We start from the raw sequence: 16,080 nt of genomic DNA on the forward strand, positions 1-16,080 counted from the left end.
TGCATGTTACCCATCTCAAGGTAGAGGAATACAGTTAAGCTAGAAATGAAATGTTACTACTGTATTTTATTACTAACTTAAACAAAATTCAAAAGCACAGGCTCACAGTACAACCCTGTGTTTATTTTGATGTAAGTTTCACTATTTCCAATAAGATGTAACTGCTTGTAGGAAAGTGTGCATACAATTACAATCTAGGACAGTGGTTCCCAACCTTCCTAATGCTGCGACCCTTTAATTCAGTTCCTCATGCTGTGGTGACCCAAAGCCATTAAATTATTTTTGTTGCTACTTCATAACTGTAATTAAATAGGTGTTTTCCAATGGACTTAGGCGACCCCCATGAAAGGGTTATTCGACCCCCAAAGGGGTCCCGACCCACAGGTTGAGAACCACTGATCTAGGATAAACAGAATCCTACAAAAACTAAAATAAATCAGGCCACCAAAGCTTCATGCTTTCAGTAAAGCCAGTAAAACGCACACATCCAATGCATTTTTCAGCAACAGGAAAATACCTGTTTTAAACTTACGAGCTTCACACTACAGTGGATCCTTGTTATACGCTGGGGTTTGGTTCCAAGATCCCCCGTGTATAACAAAATCCGTGTATGCTCAAGTCCCATTAAGTATAATGACATAGCAAAATGGTGTCCCTAATAAAGAATGGAAGATCAAGGTAAATTTATACTTTTTTGGAACATTTTCAAACCGTGTATGCTTGAATCCGTGTATAAAAAATCCGTGTATAAGAAGGGCCAACTGTATTCAGAAAAGGAGATGATGTGCTTAGTATAAACTAATGTCTGCTGAAAAGCAAGCTAGGATCATAAAGCATGATCTAATGCTAACTTGTTTCAACTATAAAGATATTTCTCATCACAATGGCACAATATATAGTACATGTTATTCTCCAAGAATTAATGCAATTAGGCATTTCAAATAAAACAGCAATGAAAAACACTTTGAATCGGGAGTGTTTTCCCTGCTTCTTCTTTTTATTACAATAATTACCTTCTGGGGAAAAAATGGTAGTTCGGGAATCATATCTTCGAGACTGCAAAGAAATTTAAAAACTCAAATGACAATGCGTACCATCATTTCAAACACAATACTTCTGAACAAGTGCACATTAATCAATGTACTTGGAAACATCATTTTAGTAGGTAGTCAAGACTCTGGCTGTTTTTGCTTCTCTCAGACATATTCTATATTACATCGCCACTTAAATTTGTTCCTGCAAATTCTACAGGAGCCACAACACCCCCCTAACCCTCCTATATCTCTACGTTTGGTATACGTTTCCATGCATTCCAAATGGACTCAGTGACAAAAACAGTTGCTAGAAAGGAACAAACATTTACTCTTGTAGATCTGTTCTCTTGGCTGCTTCATTCTATGCACATGGAACTGCTATAGAGGAACCCACATTTGCTACCATCATCGTCTGGATTTTGAATACACTACTGAATGAACAGTACTTTACTCAACATTTTTGTGCACCTTTCAACATAATCCTCCCACCCCACGCTTTTGATTAGACTTGTTTTCGGACAGCCTGACCCTTATAGGACTACAAAACTAGGATAGAAACTTACCATTGTGTTTCTAGGCTGTGCTAGGCTGTAAAAGAAAGCAACACTGTTACAATGGAGATCACATCATAGAATTATCACACAAAGGACTGCCAGCTTTTCTTCATTTTAAACTGGCAACAAACCTACATGTTTAATCATTACTTATCTCCTAAAGCTGTAACAGAATAACTTTCAGCACCACTTCTTCAGGTTAGGAAAGGATTCAGTGACAGCTTTCCTTATTTCTGGGGGACAAGACTGTCAGTAAAAACAAAGGAGTGCCCAAAAGGAACTTCTGCAATCAACGTGTGCCAAGACTAAACGTATAGTGCTAGAGATATGGTAACCTACCATAATCCAGATGTCAAATTCGATAGTGTGGGCTGAATGATTTTCTAACGCTGGCATGAACATCTTCACAAAATAGGTTTGTGGCACCTTGGAGATAACCAATTTCTCATAGTTTAAGCTTCACATATTGGAGTCCATTTCAAAGGCACAATGTGCTGTGCTCAGCTGGTGGCAACACAGAAGGGCTGTGTGTGTATGTTGTTGTTTGTTCATTGTGTGTAACGGTCCAGTTACAATGAAGAACTATTTAAGAGGCATGTGCAAACAGCTCACTCTGACTGTCAACCACATCCCTGGATGTCAAACTTTGCTGCCATCCTCAATAAATGAAAACCAGAAAGCAAAATACCATATCCATATTTAAAGTTGCATTATTCTGTTTTTATTATTTCACGTGGCTTAGGACTAAACACTAGCAAACAAAATAGGCTCCGAGACAACTTTCAGCTGAAAATAAGCCATAGCCCCAAGGAAAAGCAAATGTTCAGCTAGGCAATGGACATTTTACAACCCAATACATCATGATGTTGCCTGAAATAAAGGCGGCAATCGACATAATTTTCCTGCGATGTTACAAACTAAGAGAGAAACCAATAATAGGTGAAGACTATGTGAAAGACTAGTGTAGTGTGGTATAGTGGTTTGAGCACTGGACTATGACTCTGGAGACCAGGGTTCGAATCCTCACTTGGACATGGAAACCCATTGGGTCACCAGCCTCAGAGAAAGGTAAAGGCAAGCCCCCTCTGAACACACCTTGCCAAGAAAACTCCACGATAGGGTTGTTATAAGTCAGAAACTTGAAGACACACAACAACAACGTGAAAGACTACTATATTAAGAGAACACTCCTTATTTCAAAACATAAAGAGGCTACAGAAGACTGCACCTCTATTATTTGCTATTTGATGTTTTTAATTTGTTGCCTGTTTTATTGAACCCTTTCCTGTATTGTTATGTATTATGCTATTATTTCTTAGATTGTATGCCATGGGCAGGTTTACTCTTATCTATTTTATTGTTGGTATGTACAGCGCTGTGCAAATCTACAGTGCTATATAAATAAAGCATAATAATAATAATAATAATAATAATTATTATTATTATTATTATTATTATTATTATTTCTGCAAGAAAATGGCAACACAGCACTAGTTTTAAGAAACTTATGCTGTCATTTAATGCTTTCTGTTCTGATCTGTTCCTAACACTGCCAGTGTTTTTTTGCTTTGGTGATTCTGAAAGCAAAACTACAGACTCATGCTCAGTGTCACTTAATGCATCTAATTCATTAAAAAAAAAATCATTCTGCATTACTAACATTCAATGTCACTAAACAGCAGCAACCCGCTGCTTGACCAGTTTTTAGATCTGGGTGCAAATCATGCATCCCTCCAGATGATGCTGTTGCCAAGAAGGCTTTTCTACCAAGCTGAGAAATTTGGAGATATTCTTTGGGAGATACTCTCTTTCTACCACTTTCTACCTTCCTTAGCATTACTGTCTTTTCTAATCAATGATGCCTTCTCATGATGTGGCCAAAATATGACAGTTTTAAATTAATCTTCTTGGCTTCCAGGGATGTTTCTGGCTTGATCTGTTCCAGGACCCATTGGTTTGTCTTTTTGGCCGTCCATGGGATCCTCAACCCTTTTCTCCAGCCCCACATCTCCAATGGATTGCTTTTCTTCCTATCTGCTTTCTTGACTGTCCAGCTCTTGCATCTGTATGTGGCGACTGGGGATACAACGGCTTGTACCACTTTAACTTTAGTGCTCAATTGTATATCTTTGCTCTTTAGGATCCTTTAACAGCTGCCCTTCCCTATTCTTAGTCTTCTTTTTAGTTTTTAGTACTGTAATGAGGAATACAATGTCTTGGACAATTCTGAGGGCCAGTGCTGTGTAGTGGTTTGAGCACTGGACTGCAACTCTGGAGGTCAGGGTTTGATTCCCTGCTCAAGCACAAAACCCCACTGGGTACCTTGGGAAAGCCACACTCTCTCAGCCTCAGAGGATGGCTATGGCCAGACCCCCTCTGAAGAAACTTGCTAAGAATTCCTATCACAGGGTATTCTAGGCAAGTTTCTTCAGAGGGGCTGGCCATGACCATCCTCTGAGGCTTAAAGAGTGTGACTTGCCAAACACCACCCAATGGGTTTTCATGGCTGAGCTGGATTCAAGCCCTAGTCTTCAGAGTCATCATGGCCATCCTCTGAGGCTGAGAGAGTGTGACTCACCCAATGCCACCAGTGTTTCCATGGCTAAGCCAGTTTGAACCCTGGTCTCTGGAGTCACAGAATCATAGAGCTGGAAGAGACCACAGGGGACATCCACTCCAACCCCACTCTATTAATTGATCCAGTCCAACCCCATTCCAACCCCCACTAGACCACACTGGCCCTCAGAATTGGCCAAGGCATTGTATTCTGGGGCTGGACTGGACCCAGCAACCTCCAAGGCAGCTTCTTCCAGTGTCAAACAGCCCTGACTGTCAGGAAGTTCTTCCTAATGTTGAGGTGGAATCTCTTTTCCTGGAGCTTGCATCCAGTGTTCTGGGTCCTGTTCTCTGGAGCAGCAGAAAACAAGCTTCCTCCCTCCTCAATATGACATCCCTTCAAATATTTAAACAGGGCTATCATATCACCTCTTAACCTTCTCTTCTCCAGACTAAACATACCCAGCTCCCTAAGTTGTTCCTCATGGGGCATGGTTTCAAGACCTTTCCTTTGGACACATGGCTCCAGTTTCTCAATGTCCTTTTTGAATTGTGGTGCCCAGAAGTGGACACAGTATTCCAGGTGGGGCCTGACCAGAGCAGAATACAGTGGCAATATTACTCCCCTTGATCTAAACACTACACTTCTAATGATGCACCCTAGAATCGCATTGGCCTTGTTAGCTGTCGTGTCACACCATTGGCTGATGTTCAACCTGGCCTTCCCCTGAGGCTGAGAGAGTGTGACCTGCCCAAGGCCACTCAGTGGGTCTCCATGGCTGAGCCAGAGCTCGAACCCTGGTCTCCAGAGCCATAGCCAAGGCTGCAGAGTCATGCCTCCTCCTTCCCAGCCTCGAAGGAACAGCAGAGGCAGGAGACACCCAAGAGCCATAGCAGGCCTCACTGCATCCCCGGCCTCTCGTAGCAGCCCCACCTGGAGAGACACAACCGCCCCCGCCGCTTCCTCAGCCTCAGAGAAGCCCCTTTTCCCCCTCGGAGGCTTCGCTTCACTCACCCTCAGTACTCCCGCTTCCGGCTTCTAAAATGGCCGCCGTCCCGCGCAGGCGCACTCTGGTCTGCTAAGAAGCCGGGAGGAGCGTTCGTTCTATGGGCGGGCATAGAGAGGAATCCTAGAGCGGCCACTTAGACCGTATTTCCGGGTTGCTGAGGCGGCCATTGTTAGTGTGGGCATTTGGAAGGGCAGCATGATTCCAAAAGGAATGATTCAAAACCCCAAAAAGAACAGCTTCAGTTTGACATTTTTCACCATTCTTTTTTTGAATCAGAGAGAGAGAGAGAGAGAGAGAGAGAGAGAGAGAGAGAGAGAAGGGTGATGCATGGCAATAATAATAATAATAATAATATATAATATTATATGATAATAATTAGTATTATAGCTGTGCACCACCCTTGGCTCTCTCTCTCTCTCTCTAATTCAAAAAAAAGATTGGTGCAAAAAGTCTATTAATAATAGTAATAATTATTATTATTTCTATCCGGCTTCTCCAATAAGATAGAGGTGGCTTACATCAATAAATACATAGGCAGCTATGGACCAAAGCACACTGCAGAAATAATCCAGTTTGGATTAAATGCACTGACTCAATGCTATAGAATCCTGGGAATTGTAGTTTTGTGAGACATTGAGCCTTCACTTCCCAGGATTCCCTTGCACTGAGCCAGGGCAGTTAATGCAGCCCCCAGATGGGTTATTCCTGCAGTGTGTTTTGCGCCTCTGAATCTGGAGACCAGGGTTCGAATCTTGGCTCAGCTATGGAAAAGCCTTGGGCAATAAGTCACATTCTCTCAGCCTCAGGGGAAGGCAATGGTAAAACCTCCTCTGAAGAAACTTGTCAAGAAAACCCCAGGATAGGGTCACCATAAGAAGGCACACAACAATAACAAATTATAAACACCCTGAAGCAGTGGTTGTCAAACTTTGGTCTTCCAGATGTTTTGGATTACAACTCCCAGAGGTTGCCACAGACTGCATCTGCATTGCTGAAATAATCCCGTTTTACACCACTTTAATTGCCATAGCTCAATGCTAGGGAATTTTGGGAATTGTAGTTTGTTGTGGTGCCAGAGCTCTCTGACAGCGAAAGCTAAATAGCTCACAAAACTACTAGAATTCCACAGCACTGGGCCATGGCAGTTAAAATGGCGCCAAGCTGCATTAATTCTGCAGTGTGGACACAATGTAACTCATCAGGAGGAGAAAGAAGGAAGGAAGGAAGGAAGGAAGGAAGGAAGGGGACAGAACTGTCCTTCAGCTCAGGTAAAAGCAAACTGCTGCAGCCTCTCTTAGCTGGCATATTAGTCCTCATTAATCACTTCTGCCATCTTGTCCATGCTCTGATGTTGCTTGGCCACACATGTCCCAGTTTTCAGTTGTGAAATGCCATTGCAACAGCTGCCAACACCCAGTATACTGTGATAAATATCTATAGTCAGCTTTCCATATCCACGGGTTTTTTTTATCCACGGATATCTTCATAGTGATGTCTATGTAATCCACAGATATCTATGGCAGTGGTTCTTAACCTGTGGGTTGCAACCCCTTTGACAGTCGAATGACCCTTTCACAGCAGTCGCCTAAGACCATCGGAAAATACATAGTGCTAACTCCTTATGAAGTAGCAATGAAAATAGTTTTATGGTTGGGGGGTCACCACAATATGAGAAACTGTATTAAAGGGTAGCGGTATTAGGAAGGTTGAGAACCACTGAGTTACAGAATCAAAAAATATGTGTCTCTGTGTGCATGGGTATGTATATATACATATATATTCCCAAAATCAAACCTTGACTTTGCCATTTTATATAACAGACATATGTTACTGTCCCATTGTCTTTAATGGGACTTGAGCATCCACGGATTTTGGTATCAATGGGGGGGGGGGGGTCCTGGAAACAAACCCCAGCAGATACCAAGGGCCCAATGTACATTAGCATAATTTATTCAGATGGCCGCAAATGCATTTCCTGGTCATAATATTTAAAAATTCCCGAAATGGTTTAAACCCCAGTATCAGGTCCACCACATCCATGGAAAGCAAGACCGGTGATAGTCATTTCAGGTATATGTCTTTGCAGTCTCAAACCATATCTTCTCGACAGCCTCCTGGCCCATCTCAAAGAGGGTCATCAGGTGTTTCCATCCTGTTTTGGCTGTGATCATCAAATATTCTTTGTTCTCGGGGTGCAGGAGACTGGTGTGTGCCGCCATCACAAGAGACTGAGTGAATCGGCCACATACCAGGAGAAAAAGGGCAGCTCGTTCCTCTGCAGTCAGTGCGACGATGCTCTCGAATCCTGCCAGGACATGGCCTCCCACACTGAGCGGATCCTTGCTTTCAATCATCATATACATGATGGTGATGGCCACTTCAAAGATGTAGTAGCCATAGCTCATGTCACTGAAGTCTAAAATACCGGACACTCTGTAGCGTGGATTTTGAAGGGATGTAGAATCGGTGTCTATTAAAATATTGTGGTCATTGAGATCTCCGTGATTAATGCCTAAATGGGCAACAAGGAAAATCAACGTTACATACAAGAACGGCAACAAAATTTTGCAGTGTAGAATGTTTCTGTTCATGATCCCTGTCATTCAATTTCCTCTCCTTGAACTTGAAAAAGGTGACTTTTGGAATCCAGCTCCCAGTATCCTAACCAGCAGCAGCTCGAGTTATCAGTGGTCAAACTGGTTGGGGGATTCTGGAAGATGGTGACCAAAGGAGTAACTTTTCTAAACTTTCCCAACAGTTTTCCAACACAGTATTCATCGTGTTTCATGCTACCAAACTACACCCAATCACATTTGATTTTGGAAACCAAGCAGCATTAGGATTGTTAGTACTTTGATGGGAGACCACCAGAGAATACCAAGAATCTCTAGTTAGGGCAAGGAAACCATTTGAATAGCCTTGAATTCAAAATAGGACACCTCGTATGACCCATATGTTGCCCACTCTTGTTAGCTTTAGAGAAACAATGCAAGCAAGGCTGAGATCCTATATTGGGATTTCAGAGTAAATATCTACAGCTAGAGTTATTAATTGTGTTATGCAAACCTTGTGTTGAATGACAACATGATGCAGCTGAGCAAAAGCACCAAGTGTGGAACCAGATACCCAATCAAATGCACATGGTGCACACATCCTGTGCACATCAATGAGCAACGTGCAGTGTGCCATCCGTGTGCACAAGGGAACTGCATCCCAAACTCCACCTCTACAAGCATGATCTGGATGGGGACATTCTGTGTTGGACAAAAATGTACAATCACATCTGTTACTGTTCTAAACGTTGCTGGACTGCAACTACCAGCATTCTTTACCACTGGATATGGTGGCTGGGGCTGATAGGACTTACAGTTCAACATTTTGAGGGCTGTATGATTCACACTCCTGGACCAGATCAAAAGTGGGCAATGTGTGGCCATCCAGATGTTGTTGGACTGCGATTCACATCCCCTTCTCCAATGGCTACTGTGGCTAAGAGATGGCAGTTGCAGTTGCAGTCCAACTTAATGAGAAACATATTTATAATCATAAAAAGAGGTATAAACAAAGGTGCAATGAACCAGGAAAAAAAGAATCAACCACAAGGGCAACCCAATCCAATTCCTTGCCATGCAGGAATACACAATCAAAGCATTCCCAACAGATAGGCCACCCAGCCTCTGTTTAAAAACCTCCAAAGAAGGAGCATAGTCCAGTGTCAAACAGCTCTTACTGTCCGATAGTTCTTCCTAACATTGGGGTGGAATCTCTTTAGTTTGAATCCATCGCTCCATAACCTAGTCTAGAGCAGCAGAAAACAAGTTTGCTCCATCCTCAATATAATATCCCTTCAAATTTTCAAACGGAGCTATCATATCACCTCTTAACTTTCTCTTCTCCAGGTTAAACATACCCAGCTCCCTAAATGGCTCCTCACAGGGAATGGTTTCCAGACTTCATACAGAAAAGCAAAAACACCAAATAACCGTATCCCAATCATCATATCACAATGCATTAATTAAAAAGAAAACTTACTGGGTTGAAAAGAGCTTAGGTTTGGCACTATTTTAACACTGAATTGCTCAATCACTTGCTTCACCACTTCCAAGTAGCTGCTTTGGCCCAGTGCATAAACATACTGTTTCAGAAGAGGGACATTTGCCAGATTCCAGATAAATTCCCCTCGGTGTAGTCTCTTTATCAATGGATGCTGGAATTTCTTTTGGGGAAAAATACAAATAATATTGCACCACCACTGTCACTACAGTTAACATGTCAACATTATGGCTGGCTTGTCCATTAGTCTTAAGTAGAGTAGACCCATTCAACACGTTGTTTAATGGTAGGTCAACACATAGGTAAATCCCATGGATTCAAGGGGTTCTAATCTCTCCTGGACTAACACCAGGATTTATAAACATTGTTGTTTTAAGTGGAAAGATTTCAGCAGATGGGAAATGTTTATACGTTGGACCTGGCTTTGTAGTATTATTAAACAGCCACAATTAAAGATAAAGCAATGGGCTACTGTGGTCATATCAAACAGAGGCAAGTGAGACAAAGTGCAACTTCCCCCCACTTCCTCTTCATATATACACAAACGGTAGTTGGAAAAGGAGCAACAGCCCAGTGGTAAAACACAGATTGTGGCATAGGACTTGGAAAAGTTACTTTTCTGGACTACAGCTCTGAGATTCCCTAAGGGATTCTGAAAACTGCGGTTAGAAAAGTAACCTTTTCAAGTTTTCTATTGGCATCCATAATGCCCTGGGGTCATCCTCTGCACCAGAAGAGGCTGTATCTTATTTTTATATTTGGTCTATGACTGTAGAATGAATGAATGAATGAATGAATGAATGAACGAATGAATAATCTCACCTCGGTAAGTGTTTTGTCCAGTCTAGCAGCCAGCTGGCCAACCTCATACAGAACAGGAGGGCCTATTGGGAGTGTTGCCACTGTTTTGCCTGGCAGGTAGCTCAAGAGTCTCACCATGTATTCTTTGGTGGCAGAAGCAGTCTCTAAGAGGCAAACAAGAAAGCCTTAAGATGTGAACAATTTTCAGGTTGAGTCCCCATTCTCCAAAATGCTTGGAACCAGAGGTGTTTGGGATTTTGGATTTTTTAAAAATACCTATATTTGCATAAGCATACATAATGAAATATCTTGGAGATGGGAACCAAGTCTAAACACAAAATTCATTTATGTTTCTTCTACACCAGGGATTCCCAAACTGTGATCCTCTGAGTTTTAGATGTCAGCTCCTGGAAGCCCCAACCGGCTTGGTGAACAGTCAGGAATTCTGGGTGCTGAAGTCCAAAAGTTTGGGAATCACTGCCTACACCTTATATACATTGCCTGAAGGTAATATTATACAATACTTTAAACATAATTTTGTGCATGAAACAAAGTTGGTTTACATTGAACCATCAGAAAGCAAAGGTGTCTCTCTCTCAGCTACCCATTAAACAAGTGTTGTTTTTGGAATATTCTGGAATTTGGGATAAAGGACTCTGTATCATAGAGCTGGAAAAAGTGGCACAAAGGATGAGTTTGTTCCTCGCTACATAAGGAATATAGGGAGCTGGGACATGTGCCTCTTATAAGAAGAAAACTGTGGCCGAGGAGTATCACCAATATTTTGCAGCTTTCTCACCTACGGATTCCAGATACATGATTTCACCCTCTTTCGTAAAATGAGGAGTAGCCACAGGGAAGCCTTCTTTGTTCAGAAACATCATAATCCTCGTCTGCACCTCAATAAGCTCAGGATTCTGACTGTCCTCAGAATTAATAATTTTGAGGACGTATTCCTCCTCGGTTCCTTCTCCAATCTCTTCTGATTTAGCGACACGGACATGGAAGTTTTGATCGTCATAGCTAGGAAGCGGCTTGATCTCAGAGACTTTTATTCCAAATACCCTTTTGACCAATTCGGTGGCCTGTTCTTTGCTGAAGGCTGGCTTATTCAGGTTGCAAAGCTGCCGATTACTTCCGGAAGACATTGCACATCTAGAAGGGAATAATAAATCAGTGATTTAAAAGACCAAGGAGACTGGAAGATGTGACTTGTGCTGTAAAAATAAGTAGCTGCAATGCTCTGAATCAGAAAGTAAGGTTTTGGTTTTGGATGATATTTTTTGGCACTTTCCTTGCCATGGGATCCAGGGAGGCTTACAAGAAGGTTTAGCTAAAACGTTGTATTACAAATGTTTTTAAAAATTAACAGTTATTTTAAAAGCACATGGTCAAAAACAGTTTTGTTGTTGCTTGTTGTCATGTGCCTTCAAGTCATTTCAACAAACTACAGTTTCCAGAATTCCACAGCATTGAGCCATGGCAGTTAAGGTGATGTCAAACTGGATTATTTCTGCAGTGTGGATGCATCCTAGAATGACTCCATTAACACAAAGATGCAAGTCCAGAATCATTCAATGAAACTTGAACTTCAACAACACACACATAACTCCTGCTTTATCTCAGCTGCAGACTTTTAACTGCAATTCAACCTTTTCAGAAGCAAGAAGTAAATTACATTGAAAACATTTACATTCCTAGTATATCAAACTTAACCTCTTCTAGGAATTAAAGTATATTGCCAGAAAACCACCAAAGTAGATTTAAAACCTGGAATCCACATGTAGAATTAAAGAACGCAATTTGTCTCACTTACTTGACAAAAACAAGGCATAAAGCAAATTGTACTTTTAAAATAATAAAGCAAAGCTGTATGACTTCCCTGCGCTCAGCTCTTATTCTGATCTAAACTACTATTGCTGAAAGTTATATATGATAACAATCGTCTTTGTTCGAAGAGTGGCTTTCTCCCTAATGACCCTTGGACTCTGTTAAGCAAGATCAGAGTCTAACATCTCTGCAATTCTTTTAGAAAAGCAAACAAATATGTGTGTGTGTGTGTGTGTGTGTGTAAGTGCGGTGAGAAGATAGAAAAGTTCTCCTTGACTGCATCTGCATTGCAGAAATAATCCAGTTTCACTCCCCTTTAACTGCCATGGTTCAAATGCTATGAAATTCTGGGAACTGTAATTTTGTGAGACATTTAGCCTTCCATGCCAGAACGCTCTGGTGCCACAACAAACTACAATACCCAGAACTCCATATCACCAAGCCATGACAATTAAAGTAGTGTCAAACTGGATTATTTCTGCAATGTGGATGCAGGGCTTCAAGCCATACATTGGTTACAGAATTAGAGGCTCACAAGAGGTAGTGATGGATGCTAACTTAGGTGGTCTATAAAAAAGTGTGATTTATTTATGGAAAGAATGGGAGCATAGATTTTTAATAACAGAATTCTGGGAGGCTGCATTATACTGTAGTAGTTTGCAAGGCAAATGGCTGAGATCAAAATGCCAGCATATTTTAGCTTTAAACTGAAACCAGTAATTTAAATCTTCAGGAAGGGATTTCAAGCTTGTTGAATGAAGTAGAATACTGTCTTGGAAAGCTTGGAAGCCAACAGTTATACGGTATTGACAGCTGGCATAGTGGTTTGAGTGTTGGACTACAACTCTGGAGACCAGGGTTCCAATTCCAGCTCAGCCATGACCATCAATGGGTGACCATGGGCAAGTCTTATTATGTTTATGTACTATTTATAAGTCACACTCTCTCAGCCTCAGGGGAAGGCCATGGCAAACCTCCTCTGAACAAATCTTGCCAAGAAAACTCCAGGATGGGGTCACCTTAGGGTTTCCAGAAGTCAGAAATGACTTGAAGGCACACAATAACAAGAAGAAGAACAACAAAGTATTTCAGATGGGGAGAGAGGTTACCTTACCTGGGCAGGAAATCTAAGTCTCAACTGTATATATATATGTATGTATGTATGTATGTAATAATAATAATAATAATAATAATAATAATAATAATAATAATACAGTAATAATAATAATAATTTATATTTATATTTCCTGCCTCTCCCTGAGGATTGAGGTGGGATTACATCAATAAAATAATACAATGCAGTATAAAAGTATAGTCAATAAAATGCTCACATGAATACAATAAAATAGCCAGAGCATTCTCTATTCATCCAATAATCATACAATCATAGTCCAAAGTGTAGCATTTCATTTTAATAATCTCCTATATAAGATTGGGTGGGTAATATATGTATGTAATATAAATATATGCGCACATATATACACACACATATATACATACACACATACACAGCTGACCTATATATATATATATATATATATACACACACACACACACACACACATATATACACACACACACACATATATATACATACACACACACAAACACATATATATCCATCTTTTCTGCAAAGATACTGTCCTGTTAGTCTAGAAAACCAGGATGCAAAGGGGAACTTATAGCACAGAGCTTCCCAAACTTTGGTCCTCCAGATTTTTGGACTTCAGTTCCCAGAATTCCTGACCACTGACCAAACTGGCTGGGGCTTCTGGGAGTTGAAGTCCAACGGAAAAAAATCCCTGGAACACCAAATTTTGGATTGGAACAGCACCTTTGAGATTCAATGTGAGCTTTTCCTAGACTTCAACCTCCTCCTTCTTCAGATGCATGTCTTTTAAAAAAGGTGCTACAAGATCCCTTTGCATACTGCATGCATGCTCTCTCTCTCTCTCTCTCTCTATATATATATATATATATATATACCTTTCTTTTCAGTTTACTGTATGCAAAAATCCTTATAAATTTACATTTAATTTCATTCTCTCTCTTGCAATAGCCATTGAATCGAAAAAGAACAAGAGTATTTAAATACCACTTTGGTGCAAAAGGTGTGCAAGTCCAGCAGGGAGCGCTACAGCCACAATTGTTGTGTTGCTTGTTGTTGTTGTGTGTCTTCCCCTCGTTTCCAATTTTATGGCAACCCTAAGGAGAACTCATCATGGCTTTTTTTTCCTTGGCAAGGTTTCTTCATCTAGGAGGGGTCGAGGTTGCTGCCAACTGCAAGATCCTGGAAACAAAACAAAACAAAACATTATACAATACGCCAACCGACCCACAAACAGCACCAAGTGGAACCAGTTGAGTTGCAACTAAAGCATAGAAATGCATGGACTCTCCTTTGCTTCCTATCAGAGCAGGAAATGCACTATTGCTTTCCCCAAAGCAAGCTCTTGATTGGTTACCAAGCAGCTTTGGGCTTGCTGGAGATAAAAGCCAATTGGTTTCCACTCTAAAGGCACCAGATCCTGGAAGCTAAGCAGGGACAGCCCTGGTTAGTAATTGGATGGGAGACCGCCAACCCATTTACCAAGTACTATAGGCTTTATAGCAGAGGAAGGAACTGGTAAAACCACCTCTGAGTGCTCCTTGCCTAAGAAAACACTATGAAATTAATGGGGCATCTTGAAGACACACACACATTTCCAGCGTTTGGATAAAATAACATTCTACTATCTATCCAACTTTTCTTCAATAAGCAAACTACATAAGAGATAAGCTCTCCCTCTCTGTGTGTGTGTGTATACACACACACGTACCCCTTATCTCTTATATAGCTTATTTATGGAAGATGGAAAGTGATATAATTGAATCTTAGGATCTTACTTTATATTTTATAAGATTCTAAGATTCAGTCATATCAGTTCCATCTTTTCTGCAATAAGCTATATAAGAAATAAGGAGTGGATTTTATAAAATATAAAGTAAGATTCGAAGTTGCGATTATACCACAATTTATATATATTGCATACAGCAAAGAATGGGTGCAGCATCCCTTTTTATATCCCTTCTTATCCCATATATGTGTGTGTTCTCTCTGTGTGTGTGTGTATGTGTATGTATATATATATATATATATATATATAGAGAGAGAGAGAGAGAGAGAGAGTGTACCAAGGGATAAAAGAAGGGATGCTGCACCCATCAGAGAGTAACTTCTTTTTCAGTCTGTCAGAATTCATTGGGGGCATTCTAGAAGCTGTACACCCAAAAAATTGCCATTTCCAAATTCTGACTACCAGTCAGCATAATGCACCATACAAACCAGGCTTCTCAATTCTGCTGACCTCCAGACGTTTTAGGAATATTATCCCCCTTTATCTGCAACCAGGGTGAGCAGAAGTCCTCTTTTTCCAGAGCAGGTCCTGTGTTTCAGCCAACTGTCCTGGAGGAATTCCAAAATGTCCTCCATTTTGAGCATGATTAAAAAGGACAAATTTACATGTGTTTTTAGCTTTTCTTTTGGAATGTCCTCCATTTTGCAGCGCCTTGTCCTCTGCAGGCATGGCATCTGGCACAGCTCCTATTTTACTGTGAGCTCAGAACAGTCTCTGAAGTACAAATGTACAATTTATGTCTTGGGAGAATGTGAGATTGATGGATTGGTGACTATTGCTTAGCCATCCTTCCATAATCATACTGTTGGTGTTTATTACCACGGTCTTTCGATGTATGTAGAAATGCAATAAGAAACACAATGCAAGGTACAATTTTCTTTATTAAAAATAATTTACATCAGTTAAACATTTTATGCACAATGGTCAGCAAACAGAACCTTTTGTCTTGTAAGATTTCTATACAATACTTGTCAATCAGCTTAAAAACCATTACATATTGTTACGTTGGCTGAAAAGAGCAGAACATTCATTTGCAATTGCTGAAGTGTGATTAATAAAGTGTGATTATATCATTTTGCGGGTGTATAATTTATCAACACTCCCCCAAATTTGGTAACATGTGGCTTTTCAGAGGATTAGAATATAAATTCTCTTATAAATTAATGTAAAGGGAGATTGCAAAGACAAAATACAGTTCCAGTTTCTTTGTAGTACTTAGTATCAGCTAACTAATGAATCCACACCAAGCCCAAATGAAATATATATTTTGTCACTGCTAAAAGACGGATACAATTCAAACACACAATCTTCTTGCAAACCAGCAGCATCCTACAGGAAAGGAGAA

General features: G+C 40.6%; 3 protein-coding genes across 8 annotated transcripts in view; all 3 read right to left on the bottom strand.

The window, feature by feature from the left end:
* The window catches only part of PSMA4 (proteasome 20S subunit alpha 4), an 11,980-nt gene extending 6,739 nt beyond the window's left edge, over positions 1-5,241 (bottom strand). The window contains exons 1-3 of one of the 3 annotated variants that reach the window (XM_042476680.1): positions 5,160-5,241; positions 1,598-1,622; positions 1,014-1,056 (exon numbers count right to left, since the gene is read on the bottom strand). In XM_042476680.1, coding sequence (XP_042332614.1) covers positions 1,014-1,056; positions 1,598-1,600 — 46 coding nt within the window. In that variant the 5' untranslated portion in view covers positions 1,601-1,622; positions 5,160-5,241. The other 2 variants (XM_042476682.1, XM_042476681.1) reach the window with 2 other exon arrangements.
* Positions 5,242-7,082: 1,841 nt separating this feature from the next.
* Positions 7,083-14,072, bottom strand: HYKK (hydroxylysine kinase). 4 transcript variants are annotated; one of them, XR_006104504.1, is made up of 7 exons: positions 13,934-14,072; positions 10,808-11,163; positions 10,030-10,172; positions 9,187-9,370; positions 8,522-8,674; positions 8,221-8,408; positions 7,534-7,666 (listed from the first exon to the last, which is right to left on the bottom strand). XR_006104504.1 is itself a non-coding variant. In XM_042472758.1 (6 exons), the coding sequence occupies exons 2-6, from the start codon at positions 11,154-11,156 to the stop codon at positions 7,221-7,223; spliced, it is 1,275 nt and encodes a 424-aa protein (XP_042328692.1). In that variant the 5' UTR covers positions 11,157-11,163; positions 13,934-14,072; the 3' UTR covers positions 7,083-7,220. The 4 variants fall into 4 exon arrangements, 3 of the variants coding, with proteins under 3 accessions (XP_042328692.1, XP_042328693.1, XP_042328694.1); XM_042472758.1 differs by lacking the exon at positions 8,221-8,408 and having other exon boundaries at positions 7,083-7,666; XM_042472759.1 differs by lacking the exons at positions 8,221-8,408; positions 13,934-14,072 and adding an exon at positions 11,825-11,988 and having other exon boundaries at positions 7,083-7,666.
* Position 14,073: 1 nt separating this feature from the next.
* Positions 14,074-16,080, bottom strand: part of IREB2 (iron responsive element binding protein 2) — a 34,138-nt gene continuing 32,131 nt past the window's right edge. The window contains exon 23 of the transcript XR_006104503.1: positions 14,074-14,128. The gene's annotated coding sequence lies outside the window, so the exon portion shown is untranslated. The remainder of the gene's footprint in view (positions 14,129-16,080) is intronic.

Source organism: Sceloporus undulatus, chromosome 6, assembly GCF_019175285.1.
Source record: "Sceloporus undulatus isolate JIND9_A2432 ecotype Alabama chromosome 6, SceUnd_v1.1, whole genome shotgun sequence".
Taxonomy (NCBI): Eukaryota; Metazoa; Chordata; class Lepidosauria; order Squamata; family Phrynosomatidae; genus Sceloporus; species Sceloporus undulatus.